The sequence below is a fragment of the Antedon bifida genome, chromosome 2, assembly GCF_963402885.1.
Source record: "Antedon bifida chromosome 2, ecAntBifi1.1, whole genome shotgun sequence".
Classification (NCBI taxonomy): Eukaryota; Metazoa; Echinodermata; class Crinoidea; order Comatulida; family Antedonidae; genus Antedon; species Antedon bifida.
Genome location: NC_136227.1, coordinates 33,834,148 through 33,856,276, shown reverse-complemented (window position 1 = coordinate 33,856,276; position 22,129 = coordinate 33,834,148). Strand labels below are relative to the sequence as shown.

At 31.6% G+C, this 22,129-nt stretch overlaps 2 protein-coding genes across 2 annotated transcripts in view; one reads left to right on the top strand and one right to left on the bottom strand.

The window, feature by feature from the left end:
* Positions 1-22,129, bottom strand: part of LOC144834681 (NLR family CARD domain-containing protein 4-like) — a 43,105-nt gene that overhangs the window by 15,917 nt on the left and 5,059 nt on the right. The window lies entirely within an intron of this gene.
* LOC144834775 (glutathione S-transferase kappa 1-like) lies at positions 400-20,366 on the top strand. The gene is made up of 6 exons (XM_078689706.1): positions 400-519; positions 18,569-18,669; positions 18,881-18,916; positions 19,083-19,199; positions 19,323-19,416; positions 19,570-20,366. The coding sequence occupies exons 1-6, from the start codon at positions 423-425 to the stop codon at positions 19,611-19,613; spliced, it is 489 nt and encodes a 162-aa protein (XP_078545832.1). The 5' UTR covers positions 400-422; the 3' UTR covers positions 19,614-20,366.

Sequence of the window (22,129 nt, the reverse complement as noted above, 5' to 3'; positions counted from 1 at the left end):
CATGGAAAACTGGAATATAGGCTTTCAAGGCCATTTAGGCGGCATATAATGTATTGTCAATAAAGGTTGATGTGTCCCATTTATGTAGAGATTCAATGTACAACCATAGAAACCTTTTGTTTTTACAACGCACCATGTCAATACAGGTCAAGTCGAAAATTCATTCTATATGCGCATACAGAAAAATAAGCATGCGCAGAATGACTATTAGACTCAATAGCTGTGCTGTAAAAACAAAAGTGGCTAAGTGTTTCGTTCGTTGACCTTCACACCAAGTGTACCTAAAATAGCACCTGATTAATTTGTATAAGCAAAGGTAGTTTGAGTAGCATTCTATAGGATTTTACTTTGAATATTTAGATGTGGTAAAACTTCACTTATTTTTTAATTTTTCAGATAATAAGCCGCCAGGGTTGAATCCTATGAAAGAAATGTACATGTTTGATGACTTAGCAATGCAACGTGATTACACCGGTGTTCCATTTTCAAAATCCGTCCCAACGTCATTCTTTGAACAAAGTAAGTCAAAAGAAAACATGAATATTGTTTGAAGGTTTGCATGGCGAAGAAAAACAAAGGTTCTGGGATATTATATGTTGCCAAAAAGAAATACAGTAAAATTGAGAATGTTTCTGTTGTTAAATGTTATGTTACAACATTACTTAAAAAAGATGGTTTATAAAGAACTCAACTTTCCCAATAACAGACACTTTTGGGTTTTATTTAATAATAATTTATTTAATATGTCTGGTTTTTCATAAAGTCTGGTATTCAGAATGCGTTTTTAATGGTAAAAATGAATTTGTGACGTTTTGGTCCTCAAGAAAAGTCTGAGACATTTTAGAGAGTCTGGTATTGTTGAGACATACCCAACTTAACATTACTTCTTTGTTGGAACACATGTCATACTGCAAAACTGACTTTAATTGTTAATCCCACATGCTATGGGAGAATTAGAGTTTCTTATTATTGCATATATAAATATTATAATATAATATTAATTATTATTAAGATATTTCAGAACCCACATCCGTTCTTGAGGTATATGAATATTGAATTTTCTTTTCATAAAACTTTATTTTACAATCAAAATTACAAAAGGCTGGATTGATATTTTTGTTGATTGAGATGAAAATTTTAATTTAAATTTAATATTATATTACATGATATTTATTGTCATATCAAATCTACATCTTCAATTATTTTTAGGCAGCCCAGGCTGCTGGAATGTCTGAAGAGGTCGCTAATAAATGCATGTCAAAGGTCAAAGATCAATCAACAAAAGAAGAGTTAAAAAGAATAACGGCATTGCACTCGAAAGTGGTGTAAGTAATTTGAATTTAAAGTTTATTTTTTATTTTTAAAATTAATTCAATTTACAGTATATATTGGCGAGTCTGTTGTACAATTAAATATTCAAATAAAAAATGTGATTTTAATTTGTAGGCATTTGGCGCACCATGGATATTAGCTCACAATGATGGAGAAGTGAAGACATTTTGGGGAACAGATAAAATACCTCTTTTAGCTCATGTAATAGGTAAAAACGCATGCAAATTATCAAATACTTGTAGTAGGCCTACTAGTCCGGTGGCAGGAGGGGGATATCACCACCCGAAAGGGGACAAATTGCCATCCAACTTTTCTAGACCAGAATTTTCCGTAGATTACGAATATGGAATGTAATCGATCAGGATAGGAAGCGTTTTCGAGATATAAGGGGTCAAAGTTCAAAATTGACCAATATAAAAACATGCTATATCTCTGGAAATTCTGGACGTAGTGAGATAATTTTGGTGTCAAATTGTTCACAATGTATATGTTTATATTAGCTCTAACAGAACTTTATTGGTAAAATTGACCGGAAAACCCCATTGTTAGCAATTTTGACCTTTGACCTCTTTTTGCTATATCTAAGTAACGGCAGGTCGGAGAGAATTAAAAATAGGAGCAAATTGTTCCCAAGATATACATTTATATTCAGTGTAACAGATGATATTGCTTGAAAATGTGTGTGGTTATTAACCTTTGAAATAATTGAATAAGGTTATAAAAACATAAATTAATAAATATTTGTCGTAAGGAGCCAATTTTGGTGTCAAATTGTTCACAATATATATGTTTATACTTGCTATAATGCAACATTTTTTTCAAAAAGTGACTGAAACACCTATTTTTCTGTAATTTTAACCTTTTACCTGTTTTTCTCATCTAAATAACGACATGGCATAGAGATTTCTAACGGCAAATTGTTTATAATAGATATTTTTATTCAATCTAATAGATTATACTGTTTGAAAAATACAAGTGTGGTTATTGCTTTGAAATCCTGTACATAAGAGCCTATCAGGGCGGATTTAATTCAAAGAGGTGTGGAAGGGGAATAATACTATTACTATACATTACAATGTCTTTCAGAAATATTTGAGCAATTTCAATCGGGTATCCATGTATCTCCAATAAACGGAATGTACGGCTCATAGAGAATTCAGAAGTTACCCTTGGTTCATTTTGGCAAATCCATATGGGTTCCTTTTAAAAGGATTGAGGGTGCACATACAGGCTTTTCCCATGGCTTAATATTGGAACCTACAGTTTTAGTTACCCGATATATTTCTAACATAGTAACTTATGTAGCCAAATGCATTGATCCGATACAGGGGCCAAATGTAGAACTGAACATACAGTAGAGAACCACAGAAGGGTCTAAATAGATGACCTGCTGTTGTTTCATTTTAGGCAAAATCCAAATCGGTTCCTTAAGGATCGAGAGTGCAAGGCAGCTTTATTCCATGGGCCCCGCCTGTCTGTTATGAACCCACAGTGTCACCCCTTATATGTCCATTATGGGGCTTAATGTCCATCCATGGAGGACCGGCCCTTGGGTTAATTTGGGCAAATCCATAAGTGTTCCTTAAGGATCGAGAGTGCACAGCCAGCTTTATTCCATGTGCCTGTCTATATAAACTCACAGTGTCACCCCTTATATGTCCATTATGGGGCCTAATGTCCATCCATGGAGAACGACCGGCCCTTGGGTTAATTTGGGCAAATCCATAAGTGTTCCTTAAGGATCGAGAGTTCACAGGCAGCTTTATTCCATGGGCCGCGCCTGATGAACTCACAGTGTCACCCCTTATATGTCCATTATGGGGCTTAATGTCCATCCATGGAGAAGGACCGGCCCTTGGGTTAATTTGGGCAAATCCATAAGTGTTCCTTAAGGATCGAGAGTTCACAGGCAGCTTTATTCCATGGGCCGCGCCTGATGAACTCACAGTGTCACCCCTTACATTTCCATTATGGGGCTTAATGTCCATCCATGGAGAAGGACCGGCCCTTGGGTTAATTTGGGCAAATCCATAAATGTGCCTTATGGATGATCGAGGGTACACAGGGATAATTATTATATTTCTATAAACCCACATTTTTACCCCACATACATTATTTCCAATATAAGGTCTCTTGTAGACCCACATAGAGAACCCCGAAAGGTCCATGAAGGATCGGCCCTTGGGTTCATTTGGGCAAATCCATAAATGTTATTTAAAGATTGAGGGTGCACATTTAGTTTTATTCCATAGTTCATCTATGAACTATTTACCCCATATTAATTTCTAATACAGGGCCTTATGTAGCACACCACATAGAGATCCCAAAAGGGTCCTTAGAGGGTTCATTCGGACAAATCCATATGGGTTATTTTAGAATCCTTTGTGTACAGGAAACTCTTTCCTGTATGGGCCAAACTATCTGTGGCTATATAAAAATTGTGGTCTGTCTGTGTAGTGAGTTGTGGATTGAGTTTGGCCACCTGGATCTGCCTATGCCCTATCCTGTACGAATTGGTATTCTCTGGTTCTGATGAATAGTAGTTTATTTTCCAAAAACGAATATTGTAGCCCTAATGCAACTGTATAGTGGCAAATCATTGAAGGTCAGCGCAACATTTTAACATCATAACATTTTAATCGTCATAATATTAATTTTATTATATATTTTGCAGTATTATATTTAATACATTTAAAATAATGCGCACTAGAAAAAATATAAAAATACCATAACTTCACTGATCAAATAACATGATTACATTGATCTCATAGTTTGAATAACTTTGCATTATTTAGTATATCATTTGTTCAAAAGTTGACCTTTGACCTATGTCAACTTGTGTAATGATAAATGTGCTCTTTTGATTGTGTATGATTGATAGATGTCTTAACAGAATGATAAAACATAACATTTTGTCTTAAATGTTAGTTTTTATTTGGTTTTAAATGCAAATTGTGTGATTGGTCAATATTGACATTTGACCTTTAATTGCAAAGTATTTGTTTTATAAGGCGACTGAATAACACCATACAATACCTATAACCATACAAATGTATTAAAAGACCAAATTGAACTTTAATAATTTGGTTTATAATACATATATAATACATTGTTATAATTGGTCAATTTTGAACTTTGACCCCTTATCTTCCTAATCGCTTCCTATCCTGATCGAAGTCTGATTTGATTAAATACAGTATTATAATTATATTAATCAAAATTATAATGAAATAACATAACTTTACTAATCAAATAATTTGATTACTTGTAAAACCATCAATATCATAGTTTGGACAACTTTGCATTTATTTGTTAACTAATACGCGTAATAAAATGTTGACCTTTGACCTTATGTCAACTGATGAAATTGACCTTATGTCAACTGATGAAATGATGTATTCGCTCTTTTACATTGCGTATGATTGATTAACAGGATGAGAAAACATCCAATTTTTATTAAATATTAGTTTTTATTTGGTTTTATAGGTACGTTCTATGATTGGTCAATATTGACATTTGACCCCTAATCACAAAGGATTTTTTTTTCATAAGGTGATTGAATAGACACTTATAATAATAAAAATGTAATAAAAGACCAAATTGTGCTTCAATAAATTTGTTATAATACATATACATAATAAATTGTTGTAATTGGTCAATTTTGAACTTTGACCCCTTATATCTCGAAAACGCTTCCTATCCTGATCGATTACCTTCCATATTCATAATCTACGGAAAAGTCTAGAAAAGTTGGATAGCAATTTGTCCCTTTTCGGGTGGTGATTGCCACCGGACTATACGTATTTTAGTATTTTAAAATCACTGTATTATTATCAGTATTGTCATCATATATATTTGTCAATGTTTTCATTTTCATTAGAAATTAATACTGTGATAATATTTTTTATACTTTTTTACTTTGAAGGTGAAAAATGGGAAGGTCCATTAAAACCGTCATCAAAATTATAGTCTGCTGCCCTCTACAGATTTCAGTTTGTCCAACTTTTTAAACAGATCAACATTACTGTTATTTTAAACAAACATTGTATCATGGTTTAAATTGTGATTTCAGTTAATATTTGTGTTTATCTACCAATATTATATTCATTGCAACCACTATTTTTAATTCATCATTACAAGAAACCAATTTAGGATGTAATACTGTGAAAAATTGATTATAACCAAACCTTTAAAATTTATGAATACTGTATTAAAATCAACGATATTTTATAAACAATATATAATATAAACGGTGACTTTGTTGTAAAATAATGTGTAAATTAAAGTAAAAGAATTATCACCAGTTTATTTGCATAGTGTTTAGTTTTCAGCTTCAGCTAAAATATATATTATAGTACAGTAATCGAAGACTTAGACCTTTACAAAAAATGACTAAATTTAGAGTAAGTTAGGTCCATCCCCTCAAACACCCTCCCCTACCAAACCATTGTATTCTCTCTATTATAACACTACATGTGTATTTTAACTTTAAATTGATGCGCCTCTCGAAAATAGTAATCAAAAACACTCCTTGTATTAGAATGATTAGGTTGGCATTTTGACTGAACTTATCAATGTTACAAACTGAACATAAAGCATTCCTTTATTATGCAAAAATATTAAAAAATAACATTTTTGTTTACTTCTGGTTTAATTGGTTAGGAGGAGGTGGATAGGTTTTTGAGTGAAAGTTTTTAATAAATAGTTTGTTTTTTATGGGTTTGCTACTAAAGCTCTGTCCACACTGGAGAGCAAGAAGTGTGATGAATTGTAAAGCTCTGTCTTTACACTTTGTGACCAAAAAATGTGGTGTGTCCATATATGGACATTATGATATCGTATCTCTACCATTTGGGCATATCGCTACCATATTTGGGCACATCACACTTTGTTGGTCATGTAGACAGAGCTTAAGTTTGTTTATATTTAGACTTAAAAAATGAAGTGATTTTGGGTGACAAAGGGTGGACCTCGCGGAACTAGTGCTACCCCTCCCACTGGACCTGGCCCTGATCGCATGATCATGACATCATGGTCTCTGCAGGTTTATTTTTGACATGCTGTAGACATCACACAATACTAAAAAAAGATAACATTTAAAAAAAAACTTTATTAATAATTTTGTCCTCAAGAAAAAGTGATTTTACTTGAGTCATTGGAACAACATTGATAATAATTAACATTAATTTTCCTATCATTATCAACAATAATTACATAAAAATATTCTAAAAACGTAACAATAATATTAATATACAAGACATAAGTATACACAGATGGAATATAACAATAATATACAAGACATAAGTATACACAGATGGAATATAACCGTACAGAACATATTACTTTAAAATGACAATTGTTATTTATTATACTGCAAAGTAGATTATTATTATATTATTAAATGATTTAATATTTTCTTTCTTATAACACATTAATATATAATACTATAGGCATTCATACACAACTATCACATAATGTAATATGGCAGTATGCTCACTGCATACACATTCACATTCACTACAAATGAAATATATCAAGATATTATGAAATAAGCACTGGTTTAGGCCTGCTTTTGGTTTTCTAAAGATACAAACAAGATCATATTTTGTGCAAATTAGTGTTTCATTGAAAAGTCAAGCATACAAGTCTAAATTGAACATATATCATTTAATAATATATTATTTATTTAATCATATATTTATATTTATTTAATCATATATTAGAAGGAAATAATTGTTTATAATAAGATTCATGTTTTAATGTAAAAGAATTTAAAGAAAGAGAGAGTGAACACAATAATAAATATCATTTTTGTCTGTTCTTATTCTAGTCCTCCTACTACTACTAGCTAGCTAGTGTCCCACCAAGTCTTTACAATATTTAAATACTTACATTACAATAATCCCTAGGCCTAGTCTACTTACAAACTTCAACTTTAGCAATCGAATGACTGAATGAAAAGAACATACCTCAAATATGTGCAGACTAGACAAGCCGAGTTGAGGCAGTCAGTAGTAGGCTAGTAAGTAGGCCTAGCACAGACAAACAAGGTATAAGTTCTAGACCTGTTTAGGCTAGGCCTATGCCTACACAGTTTTCAGCTAGGCTAGGCCTAGTCTAGAGCCTAGCCTACTTTCTAGGCCGCCTAGCCTAGATAGACTCATCATTTTTTAGACATTGTTGCCTATGTTGTAGCCTAACTACTCTAGTAATAATAATAGTGCTTGATGGACAATTTATACAGATTTTTGTTCTTTGTGGCTGCAGACATTCAGTCAGATAGAACCAAATAAAATGAACGAATTTCAAAATGAAAATCTCCTCTAGCTGCTTCTGCATGCTGCAGCTGTTTTGATTACGCGTATGATGTAGACACGCGCGCGACAAGGAAGATGAATATGGATGAATTTGATGATCGCGACCAAATATATAACTAAAACAAAATTTATTTCTTTAAAAACCACAATTATAATAACAAATTATTACTAAACAGTTTTTATAACATATCAATTAATTACATGCCATTTTTAGATTTACAGATACAATTCTATTTTTTAATTACAATATTGACACTTGTGTACTGCGACTTTTACAAATGCGCTCTTTATATGAATTGAGACGTAGTGTACATTACATACTGTAGTTATTGGCGGATGATTAAGAAAGTTATGTTTCTCTTCAAACACTCTTCAGTCAAATAATTAATTACTTCATCTGATAGATTGCAATCCCTCATGTCAAGCATACTCAGCTTAGGACACATAATGAGAAATGAAGACAATGTATTAACATCAATGTTGTGAAAGTTATTACCAGAGATATCGAGATATTCTAATGCTAATTGAACTTGTTTGAGAGAACATTCTGTAACCAAGTGATTGATGACGTCAGCTGATAGATTGCAATCACTCATGTAAAGCATACTCAGCTTAGGACACATAATGAGAAATGAAGACAATGTATTAACATCAATGTTGTGAAAGTTATTACCAGAGATATCGAGATAACGTAATAATGCTAATTGAACTTGTTTGAGAGAACATTCTGATACAAAGTGATTGATGAAGTCAGCTGATAGATTGCAATACCTCATGTCAAGCCACGTCAGCTTAGGACACATAATGAGTAATGAAGACATTGTATTAACATCAATGTTGTGAAAGTTATTACCAGAGATATTGAGAGTATCTAATGCTAATTGAACTTGTTTGAGAGAACATTCGGTAACGAAGTGATTGATGACATCAGCTGATAGATTGCAATCCCTCATGTAAAGCCTCCTCAGCTTAGGACACATAATGAGTAATGAAGACATTGAATTAACATCAATGTTGTGAAGTTTACTACCAGAGATATTGAGACGACGTAATGCTAATTGAACTTGTTTGAGAGAACATTCTGATACAAAGTCATGAAATACATTACGTGATAGATTCTCAATAACAACACTTTTACATTTAGCTTCAATTCCTAAAATATGTGCAATAACGTTTCCCTTGCGTTTCAATGCCATCTTACTACAAAATGTATTCAACATTTTATTCCCTTGTGCAACTCTCAACGGTTCTTTGTCATATGCCATGCAATAAAGTTGCATAATTAGACGTATGAAATGCTTATTACATTGCACACCTGGATTAATGTGATGAATAAACATTTTTATGGAGGTAGATATATTGTCCAAATGTGTCTTTATTTCTAAATCTTGAATGTGATCATTTAATTCATTTACCACAGCATCTTTATGTTGTTCTTTAACAAACATTAAATTACTCGGCAGAGAACGATATGTTGACAAACTATTTGTAACCCAGTGCTTTAAAAATTCATTAGCGTTAGCACCAAGGAAACCAATTGCAAACTCTCTTGCTTTGTTTAAATACTCACTTTCTCTTATTACTTTCCATTCATTATCATCCAATGGTGTAAGTATTTGTCTTACATCTTCTGTTGTGTATTCACTCTCGATACCATCACTTTCACACAATTTGCACAAATAGAATCCTACCAATGACTCTACGATCAACTTGTGAGGAGGCATGAAAATCCTTTCAAAGCTAGATTTTGAAATTGGTGCTTCTTCTTCGTAAACAAATCCAAGATTTACGGCCATGTCAATCATATCTCTTGTGGAATGTGTGTCTTTCAAATCTTTCATGTTTATTGAAAGTTGATTCTTTTTTAAGCTTTTATACATACACTTCCCTAATAAAATCATAGCATTTACATAATTCGCTGGGATGTCTTCAAATTTTGACAATTTTGAGAATTGTTTTTGTTTGTTAAACTGATTTAAAACACTAAGAAAGAGTTGTTTAAAAAGATCAGCACTGTTACTGGGAAGACTTTGATTGTCTTCCCATAGCATACAAATTGAAAGAAGTAACATAGGGTTTTTGCACATTGAATATGCTTCTTGATGTTTTTGATTATAATACGAAGTATTGCCAATACCTAATTCCCTTGTAAGCGACTTTCCCAATTGTGGTTCTCTAAAATAATTAAAATATTTCTCAATATACTCGCATATGCTCTCTTGATTAAATCCCTTAACTCTTACATGTACGTTACACTCTCTTTTAAATTTATCTATGCTTCCTGGTCGTGAAGTAAGTATCACAGTACTTTCTTTAAGGTTGGTTTTATTGAAAAGACTTAATACACTTTGATTATCAAATCTCAATTCATCTAATCCGTCTAGTAGCAACACAACTTTAGTGTCATGTTTCTTTATGAATTTCTGAATTAACCGTGGATCGTTTGGGAGATCTGTGTCTAAATTGAAATCTTTTATATCCAGTTGCTTAACAATTAGATCAAATATATTGTCATCTTTTTGCAAATCTCTAACACATAAAAGAAATACAATTTTACCTTCAAAGACATTATTGGATTTAGTAGCCCATGTGTATGATAAATGTCTTAATATGGTAGTTTTACCAATACCTCCCTCTCCTTCTATGAGAGCTCTACATCCAGGTGTGGAACTAATTACATCTATCATTTCTTCTAATGTTGTTGATTTGCTGGTTTCTGTATTGTTTTCACGTCCTTTAAGCAGTTCAATATCGGTAAACATCTGTGAAATGTCAACTTGGTATCTCTCACGCATTGTTTCTGGTGTAAATATACTGGCCTGTCTGCACTTTTTCTTTTGTATTTTAATCAGATATGTTTGTATCTTTTCTAAAAACAAAGAAAATTATTCAATAGAGAGAATCTTACACTTAATTATATTTTATTAAGCATTTTATATATTAGTATTATTATTGTTGATATTAATTCATCTTAATTATTCATTTATTTATAGGCCTATAGTTTATTTTAGTAGGCCTAAATTATAGTGGTTTAGTTGTTCTTTTTACAGGCCTAGATAATGTCATCCTAGGTATAAATGAAATTGAAATTTGTTATTATAGCAATTTGAAATTACTTTACCTAAAGTTATTGAAAATTGTTATCAGTTATACCAAACTCTCAATATCGTATTTTTTTTGTAAATCATTACGGTTTTAGAGGGCGACAAATAATTTTTGTTTTCCTGGTAGACCAGGATATTTCAGATTAAAATCAAACTAACTCCGTCAGAAAACGATATAAGTATGTAAGTTTTATTTTTGTAAATTTCTTAATTTTGCTGTAATAAAAAATTGTTCATATCCGATTATACGATTGTTGGAATGAGGTGTATATAAGATTAATTGTTCTAATCCTGATTTTAATTACATTGTTCATGTTTTTTGTTCTTTTATAATTATAACCCTTGTTTAGGACAAAATTCACAACAAGAAATATTCTACTGCATAAAAAGCGTCTTTATGGGAGAAAACTTATACGATACTAATAACTAACCTGTTTCTGACTCAACCTTATGCGTTCCTTGTTCTTCGTTACTAGTAGTCGACACTTCTACTGTTTAATAAATAAATAAGTGTCTTAATAATTATTATCAAACCAACCTTATTACTTTACAATTATTCTACCGCATAATAAACTCTTTTTGCGCTCCTTGTTCTTTTTCACTTGTGTTTGGCACATTTACTGTTTAATGATATATAAGAATAGATAAATAGCTTAACTACCTCACAACAAGTCAGTGACTGGAATAATTACTTCAGAATAATTCTAATACAATACTAATATTACAAAATTCATTGCAAAGTTTTCTTTTTTTAGTGAGTAACGCGCTTGTATATAGAGGGCGACAAACACAAATTGAAGACAATCAGAAAGAAAACTTCATTTTAAAATATGATCAATAGAGGGCAGCAAATCAAAATAATGAATTCACAGACAGTGCAGTACAATCTGTAGCCCGCACTTCAATCACCCTAAACACGCAGGATATACAGTAAAATAAATTATACCGTGTAATATCATTCTGGACATCGTTTTTTTTCAATAACAACTCTCATATCCGACTGCATTGAGAGAACTATATCAATAAGCCTTACCAAATATTTGAATTAAAAAAATTTTGAAAATCACAAAAAGAGGCTTTCAAATATATCTGGTGTAGAGTGTTCGGCTTGTATCATTAAAAACACAAAAACTTATAACATATTATAGCCTACATGACATTATAACTAACCTGTTTCTGATTTAACATATCGTTTTGTTCCTTGTTTTTCATTACTACTGGTCGGCATTTCCCCTGTTTTAGTAAATAAATCACAGAATAAAATCTAAATTTGCAATTAAAATCCATTAAAAAAAATGGTTGTGTAATATGAATTAATTTTAGTTGATTAAGATAACTTACTTATCCAAGAATAAGCATGACAAAGGGATAAGTGATAATTGCTAGCCATGCTTTAATTCGTATCTGTGTAACACAAAAGTTCCTGGGGAGTTTTGATGGGGTTGTCGTCGTATAAAACATTTGTATGACTGGTAAGCGTAAAACTGATTGATCTACATGTTGAGCCAATAACATTATATTGCTAGTAACTCTTTCAATCCATTTAAAGCTTGTACATCATTAAAACACAAAATCAGTTTGTTATGTTGCACTGTAGCCTACATAACGTACAACTAACCTGTCTCTGATTTAACCTCTTGTTGTGTTCCTTGGGTTTCGTTACTACTTGTCGGCATTTCACCTGTTTTAATAATGAAATTCGAATTTACAATGCTAAATCAAAACTTTAAGCGCCATGAAAAATATTATGCATGAAAACATCACAAAATAAACTTTCTCGTGAAAGAAATGAAATACTTTTTCTTATTCTAAATACATACCTAGTCTATCATGTGCAGATTTTCCAAGACAATTTTTAAACCTAGTAAGTTTTGAAGGTGTATCTAGAAGGTTTTCTTTATCAAGGACGAATACGACATCCCATATATTTGTGAATTCAAATTTGTTCAGTTCATCATAATTATGAATAACATTCTTCAACTCATCTTGTCCAATTTCTCTCAAGGTCTGGAACAGTTGTTTACGAGATGCTGAGAGCGTCTCCTCGTCAACAAGTTGAACATTGTTATCTGTCATATACTGGTTTATCTGATCTACTGCTTCACTGAAACCTGTCACATTAGCTATGTCCAGCAAAAGCCTGATTTTATGCGGTGTGATTTTACCGGTTCGGTGAAGTTCATTAAATAAACTCATTGCTGTAACATTATCACGGTCAAGGTCTCCTAATGGTATGTATCCATGCAGGCAGAATCTCAACCACTTAAAGTAGCGACCCACATAGTGTTTGCTAAGTTGAGCTTTTAAAGTATGGAACTTTTCTTTAAGGTCTTCACCACATTCAGATTTGTCTGACAAACAAAACAAAAATATATGAATATTACATTAAATAAAAATGTATAGAAAATCATATATTCGCAAGTGGCATATGAGTGCTAAAATTCATCTGAAAAATAATGTTCTTTTGTGTTGAAAAAAAAAGACTGGGAGGATTAGAAAGCCTAAAGTATAATTGAATACCAGAAATAATTAAATAAGCCTACTTCCACCTCAGCCTCACCATATGGACGTGTGTGTGTTTGTGCCCCGAAATGGCACTTTCAGAATTTTTTGGGGGAGGGGGCGGGTGACATACAATGTAATGTTTACCTAATCTCCTCGTCAACTCACCGTGTTTGGGGGCTGAGGTAAGAATCTTTTAGAAATGTGACTCTGGATGATCGGAAATTGCACGATTACTCCGTTCTTCAGAGCTTTAGATAAATCCCTGATTAAATTATTTCAATAAAAAAAAGTGGACACCCTATAGCAACATCCAATCCCCGTAGCTAAATTTTCAACGCAGTTTCGTGAGCCCAGAACTCCTTAACCGGGATAATTTTGGTTATTTTGTTTTGTTTGTTGTTTTGTCCCAGAAGTGTCTCATTGATTAGGGTCAGTATTCGAGAATCATCTAGGCTTCATAATTCTTTAAGGGATTTGTAGAGTGCATCTATTTTGTCAATAACAGCCTTTCTTGGAAAGTTATAATTTAAATTCATTAAAATCAATTAAAATTAGATAAAGCGTTAAAACCTTATATCGATGCAATACGAAAAAAGCTATTTATTTTGTATTACCTGATGTTGCCATAATGTCACTGAAATTCAGTTTTCAATCTTCATTTCTAAAATGGAATAGTTGTATTTAAGTTAAATGCTGTCAATCAATGGACAATTCATCCTGTTTTGCAAAGTAAGACCCTCTTTTAAAATAACTTATAACATCTATAATGTATATTGCTGATTGTCACTTCATGCGTCATTCAAACCTAAAACTATTTTCAAAATATGCATGAGGATGAGGGAAGACCAGTTTTCTGGATTCTTACCACGTGACACGATGTTGGAGTAAAGGGACAGTTTACGACAATTAAAATGTAATATTCTATCCTAGTATTGTTTGTGCGAAAATTAGCAAAACAATTAAATTGCTGCTTCTCTCGCAATAAAACTTAAAATCTGCTCACAAAATATAACGGCTGTTTCCTCTTTATTTTAAACAGATCAATGTTCCTCTACTTCTGTCCTCAGTATGTTCAGTGTTCATTCATTGACTTAAACTGTTCACAGTTAAAATGTTCATTTTCTTCTCATAGGTTGCGGTAGCTGCTATTAAGAACAAAAAAGGTAAATGAGGTAAATTTATATTTATCTATAATTTGTATCTGGTAAAATATGTTAGATTAGCGCATGTATGTTATGGACAAATGTTGTTCATGTGTTAATTTAATTTTTTTTCAATTTTTTTACCTCCACCAATGCTAAATAATCAATTTTGTTTTACTACACATGCGCTATTGACATTTTCTACTAAAATGTAAACACATTATAAATAGTAAACTGAATCACAAACATTATTTTTGCTTTTGTGATTCAGTTTAAATTATTTTAAATTTTGTTTTTTTTTTTTTTTTAGTTTCGGAAAAAATAGACCAAGAGATAAGGACCGTATACAAGACTGCTGTCATTGCTGTGCCAAATATTATTTAAATACACAGCCACTGAAAAGCTGAGCTCTGGTAATACCTGATTTTTTTAACCATAATGACAATTGGACCTATAGGGCGTCTAAAAAGCGGAAATTAAGTTGAAATGACATAGACATTGGTCCCAATTTGGACAACAAACGAAAAACATAGCAGTCGCTTCGCCACTCCTTTTTACGAGTCAACAGCATATTACATTACAAGCACTCTCTCGTTCTCTTCATCATTAAACGTACAAATAATCAGTTAGGCCTAGGCAATTAAATCTAAATTGGAAACTTACATTGTTGGCTCATAAAATTGTAATAACATAAATACACCTTGATAGGCCCCAGTCAATCTTTGTAACGATTTCATAGCAGTCGCTGCGCCACTCCTTTTTACGAGTCAATATTTTATATTGTGTATTCATATCACGTATTTATGCTTATTGACTAAGGGCCATGACGAATGACAAAAGATTTTCACGGTTTATGCAATTTCTTTCTATAAATGCACAATACACGATTATGGAAGTATATAGATATTCTACTCAAAATTCCACACAAGCTATTTTTAGAAAAAAACACAGAATCATTTGTAATAACTAAATTTTTATCAAAAAAACAAAAACGAAAGCCCTGCAGAAGTTATCGGTCGACTTAAATAATATAAATTAGATTTAATCAGCACATGATAATGAACCCTTGTTTAAAGACTCAGATCTTGTAATTACAGTTTTGATTGATAATGAACCCAAGCGTATTAGCTCACATGTCGGAGACTAATATAGCTCTTTTAGCCAAACACAATGTTCATTTTACTTCTTATAGGTTAGCTGTTAAGGCAAATGAGGTGAATTCAACATATCTGATTAAATAAGGCGCGATTAACCCATGTAACAATGGTGGTATGGACGGTTATTCATGTGTATGGTGTTATGATGGCAATAAAAAATACAAATTTAACTCTTTTTTTTTTCAATTTGTTTACCTCCACCCAAATAAAAGTCTAATTGTAACTTCATTCATAAGTTATGGTTTAATAAATCCCCCCTACTCGGGTCTGACCACCCTATCCTCCTCCTGCCCTCTTGTCCTGGCGGGATGGGATAATCACCAAATATGATTATTTGGTGTATTTGATGATCACGGCTGAACGATTGATAGGTATAGTAGCTGGGAGGTGTCTAACGGATTACATGATTCCGATGATTCCTATTGGTACGTTGTAGAATGATTACGAGTTTTCTAAACGTGTGGATTTTTAAAGAAAAATAGAACAAACAATTCGATCCTTGATTCATCAGGGTCCTCAACAAAATACAATCTTTGTTATCACCCAGCGGATCCATGAATAACCGAATAGACTATTAATTATACAACTAATTCTCGTTTTACATTCCTGCCACAAAACGTAAATAAACATAGAAATACTCAGATTTAGACCTGAATAGAACTAAACTAGAACTAAATCTAAATTGCAAATTTACAAACGAAACACTGATCTCGCACACAAGAAACAATTGTAACATATTGTGTAAATATTGCGCTCAGAGCGCTCCATATTATCTGACGAGTTGTTGGTTCTTTTTTTACTATACGCATGCGCTATCAATATTTTTTTCTGCTAAAACGTAACTGAGAGAGATAGGAACCATATACAACACTGTAGCCGCATGCTGTGACAATAACATAAATGCACAGCCACTAACATGCAAAGCTCTGTTTGAAACTTAAATTATATTTAGATCCTAAATTAAATTGACAGAGGTTCCAACGTAAAAAAATGATTGTCAAAGCCAAATGCATTACCGAACCAAGAAGAAAAAAGCAATAGACGATCCTTGAATCAGGGCCTTGCTTAAATTCAGCATCACCAAAATACGATATTTGTTATCACCCATCGGCAGATCCATGGTTTAATTACAAAAAATAATATTTTACAACTCTCAATCTTATTCCCTTCCTACTATCAAACGTACCACATAAACTATAAATACTTGATTTGGCATTTATAAATTTAAATTGCAAACTTACATTGCTGGCTTTAAAAGTGAATTTGACTGAAAGATATCATAACTTGTAAATAACAGGAATACATAATGATATGCCTACAGTCAATATTTGTGACGATTTCATAGCAGGTACTGTAACACTCCTTTTAACGGGTCAACTTTAATATGTGTATTCATATTACATATTGACGTTGGCCATGACGTCACAAAAGCTTTTCACGGTTTGTGCATTTTCTTTCTTTATAATGCACAATACACGATTACGAAAGTCTATAGATATTTCATTAAAAAATCCACACAAGTTATTTATAGAAAAGACACAGAATCATTTGAAATAATTTAATTTATATATTTATAAAAAACCTGTAGAAGTTGTATATACCCACGTAATTATAAACACGTTTGATTAAACCCTTGTTTAAGACTTATCTTAAATGCACTTACAGTTTTTTCAACTTTAAATTTACCTAAATTTGAGATAGCATTTAACATACGAACGTTTCAGTAATCGAAAGAGTGCGACACAATAGCCACAACTAAAATACAATAACGTCTCACATCCCGATGACGACGAGAATACAACATAAATCTCTTTATTCATCTCATAAACAAACAAAAACAAGTGAGGATTAAAACATGTTTTAAACGATGAAAGGGGCTTGTGATAGGAGGCCCACTAAAACTAGTTACATTAATAAAGATACCGTAAAAAGAATAAATAAATAGATAAATAAATAAATAAATAAATAAAATAGACGATAGAATACAAATTAATAGGCTACTACAATAGTAGTTTCTCCATGGTATATATTGTCAGTCAGTACGCACCTAGGAGAATGATGATCAATCTGTCATCAAAATGACAGGTGCAGTGTATCAAACAATTTGTAGCCAACTCCCAGAGTGATCATTTTTACAACATTTTGAAGTACAGTACCGTAAAGTGTAAGGTGTGATAAATTCACAGATAGGTAATTCGATCGCCAGGATTTTTTTAGATGGTCACGTGTGCACATAATGTTAAGTTGTCTATTGCAGCGTCAATCGTACCTGCATCCTTACATTGGATATCAGCATGAGTGGTAAGCCAATAGTCACTATTATGGTGTGAAGTTATCGAGCTGTGCATTCCTATTGGCCCGGTACAGTTTGTTTAAACGCCATATTTTGTGTTGAATTTAATGTTTATCAGTATATGTTATACGTTAATGACAATAGTTACTCTATGTATATACAAAGGATATCAAGTGACAGCCTCTGATTGGATGCTCACTTGCACAAGATGTCACTTGTTATGCAAATGAGCATGATAGAATAATTATTGGAACAGGGTTTAGGTATTTAAGTTGTACAGTACTAGTCGTACAGAATGTGGGCCAAGAGGGAATAACGGTTGTACACCTTAGCAAAAGGAACAACTATTAGGATATTAATATGTACACTCAGAAACCACCCAAGTGAGGACATATCGACACTAAGTACTGTATAATATAATGTACTCAAGAGTGTTACGTGCTGTTTAATCATTATTTTTGTTAGGCTTTGTGAACATGTATAATTGTGTTAGATCATTTTAGATTTGTAATATTACCGCTTAAATTTTTCACTAGAAAATGTATATTGTATATTCATTATGTTACTATAATTATGGTCGTCGTCGAGGAAGAGGAGCCATACTGCAAAACTGACTTTAATTGTTAATCCCACATGCTATGGGAGAATTAGAATTTCTATAAATTTATTAAATCATACTTGTCACAATTTTGATGATAAATGTCATTTTGTCATTCAGGTTCTTTGACGGCACAGAGATTTTTGACCGTTGTAAATGACCAACATCCAGATGACCTTGAAGAAGTATCAAGACAATTATGGATAAGGATGTGGTCAAAGGTCAACTACTGTAGTTCCAAACTTTTATTTTTTCTATATAATATAATTATATTAACTTAAAATGTATATATCTTAATTTTCCCCATATTAGTATGTTCCCAATTTTAAAACAATCGAACACCAATGGAATATGTAATTTTATGGACTTATTATTACATAAATATTATATTATATATTACATATATAACTTTTAAATAATGTTTTTTAACAGGATAAAGACATTACAGATCCCACATCTATTCTTGAGGTATGTGAATATTTAATTTTTTTTTATAAAACTTTTTTTGCAATCAAAATTACAAAAGGCTGGATTGATATTTTTGTTGATTGGAATGAAAATTTTAATTTAAATTTAATATTATATTACATGATATTTATTGTCATATCAAATCTACATCTTCAATTATTTTTAGGCAGCCCAGGCTGCTGGAATGTCTGAAGAGGTTGCTAATAAATGCATGTCAAAGGTCAAAGATCAATCAACAAAAGAAGAGTTAAAAAGAATAACAGACATTGCACTCGAAAGTGGTGTAAGTAATCTGATTTTATAGTTTATTTTTTATTTTTAAAACTAATTCAATTTACAGTATATATTGGCGAGTCTGTTGTATACAATTACATATTCAAATAAAAAATGTGATTTTAATTTGTAGGCATTTGGTGCACCATGGATATTAGCTCACAATGATGGAAAAGTAAAGACATTTTGGAGAACAGATCAAATACCTCTTTTAGCTCATGTAATAGGTAAAAACGCATGCAAATTATCAAATACTTGTAGTAGGCATACATATTTTAGTATTTTAAAATCACTGTATTATTATCAGTATTTTCATCATATCTTTGTCAATGTTTTCATTAGAAATTAATACTGTGATAATATTATTTTATACTTTACAGGTGAAAAATGGGAAGGTCCATTAAAACCATCATCAAAATTATAGTCTGCTGCCCTCTACAGGTTTCAGTTTGTCAAACTTTTTAAACAAGATCAACATTACTGTTATTTTAAACAAACATTGTATCATGGTTTTAATTGTGATTTCAGTTAATTTTTGTGTTTATCTACCAATATTATATTCATTGCAACCACTATTTTTAATTCATCATTACAAGAAACCAATTTAGGATGTAATATTGTGAAAAATTGATTATAACCAAACCTTTAAAATTTATGAATACTGTATTAAAATCAACGATATTTTATAAACAATATATAATATAAACGGTGACTTTGTTGTAAAATAATGTGTAACATTAAATTTAAAAAAATTATCACCAGTTTATTTGCATAGTGTTTAGTTTTTATTGAAACAGCTAAAATATATATTAATCGAAGACTTAGACCTTTACAAAAAATGACAGAAATTAAATTTAGAGTAAGTTAGGTCCATCCCCTCAAACACCACCCCCTCCCCCGCCAAACCATTGTATTCTCTCTATTATAACACTACATCTGTATTTTAACTTTAAAGTGGTCTGAGCATCTCAGAAATAGTAAATCAAAAACACTCCTTGTATTAGAATTATTAGGTTAGCATTTTGTTTACTTCCGGTTTAATTGATTTGGAGGTGGATAGATTTTTGAATAAAAGTTTGTAATAGTTTGTTTTTTATGGGTTTGCTACTAAAGCTCTGTCCACACTAGATAGCAAGTGTGATCAATTGTAAAGCTCTTTTATTGACACTTTATGTGATGTGCCCATATATGGACATTATGATGTCATATCTCCATCATATTTAGGCATATCGCTACCATATTTGGGCACATCACACTTTTGATAGTGTAGACAGAGCTTAAGTTTGTTTACATTTACACTAAAAAAATGAAGTTATTTTGGGTGACAAAGGGTGGACCTCGCAAAACTATACTAGTGCTACCCCTCCCACTGGACCTGCCCCTGATCACATGATTATGACATCATGGTTTCTGCAGGTTTATTTTTGACATACATACACAATACTAAGAAAAGATAACATTTAAAAAAAACTTTATTAATTTTGTCCTCAAGAAAAAGTTATTTTACTCGAGTCATTGGAACAACATTCATAATAATTAACATTATACTATTAATAAATATAACCTCCTTGGCGGAGGTAATAATTACATAAAAATATTCTAAAAACTTAACAATAATATACAAGACATAAGTATACACAGATGAAATATAACAATATATACAAGACATAAGTATACACAGATGGAATATAACAATAATATACAAGACATAAGTATACACAGATGAAATATAACAATATATACAAGACATAAGTATACACAGATGGAATATAACCGTACAGAACATATTACTTTAAAATGACAATTGTTATTAATTATACTGCAAAGTAGATTATTAATAATAATATATTATTAAATGATTTAATTTTTTTTTCTTATAATAACACATTAATATATAATACTATAGGCATTCATACACAACTATCACATAATGTAATATGGCAGTATGCTCACTGCATACACATTCATACACAACTATCACATAATGTAATATGGCAGTATGATCACTGCATACACATTAATACACAACTATCACATAATGTAATATGGCAGTATGATCACTGCATACACATTCATACACAACTATCACATAATGTAATATGGCAGTATGATCACTGCATACACATTCATACACAACTATCACATAATGTAATATGGCAGTATGCTCACTGCATACACATTCATACACAACTATCACATAATGTAATATGGCAGTAAGCTCACTGAATACACATTCATACACAACTATCACATAATGTAATATGGCAGTATTCTCACTGTATACACATTTATACACAACTATCACATAATGTAATATGGCAGTATGCTCACTGTATACACATTCATACACAACTATCACATAATGTAATATGGCAGTATGCTCACTGTATACACATTCATACACAACTATCACATAATGTAATATGGCAGTATATGCTAACTGTATACAAATTCATACACAACTATCACATAATGTAATATGGCAGTATGCTCACTGTATACACATTCATACACAACTATCACATAATGTAATATGGTAGTATGCTCACTGTATACACATTCATACACAACAATCACATAATGTAATATGGTAGTATGCTCACTGTATACACATTCATACACAACTATCACATAATGTAATATGGCAGTATATGCTAACTGTATACAAATTCATACACAACTATCACATAATGTAATATGGCAGTATGCTCACTGTATACACATTCATACACAACTATCACATAATGTAATATGGTAGTATGCTCACTGTATACACATTCATACACAACTATCACATAATGTAATATGGTAGTATGCTCACTGTATACACATTCATACACAACAATCACATAATGTAATATGGCAGTATGCTCACTGTATACACATTTACATTTACTTCAAATGAAATATATCAAGATATTTATAAATTAGGCACTGGTT

What these genes read in the sequence shown, in the direction of transcription:
- LOC144834775 (XM_078689706.1), top strand. Translation starts at nt 423, where the DNA reads ATGAAAGAAATGTACATGTTTGATGACTTAGCAATGCAACGTGATTAC. An exon ending in ATCCCACATCTATTCTTGAG is followed by an intron (nt 18,917 to 19,082) that starts GTATGTGAATAT and finishes AATTATTTTTAG; the next exon opens with GCAGCCCAGGCTGCTGGAAT. An exon ending in ACATTGCACTCGAAAGTGGT is followed by an intron (nt 19,200 to 19,322) that starts GTAAGTAATCTG and finishes TTTAATTTGTAG; the next exon opens with GCATTTGGTGCACCATGGAT.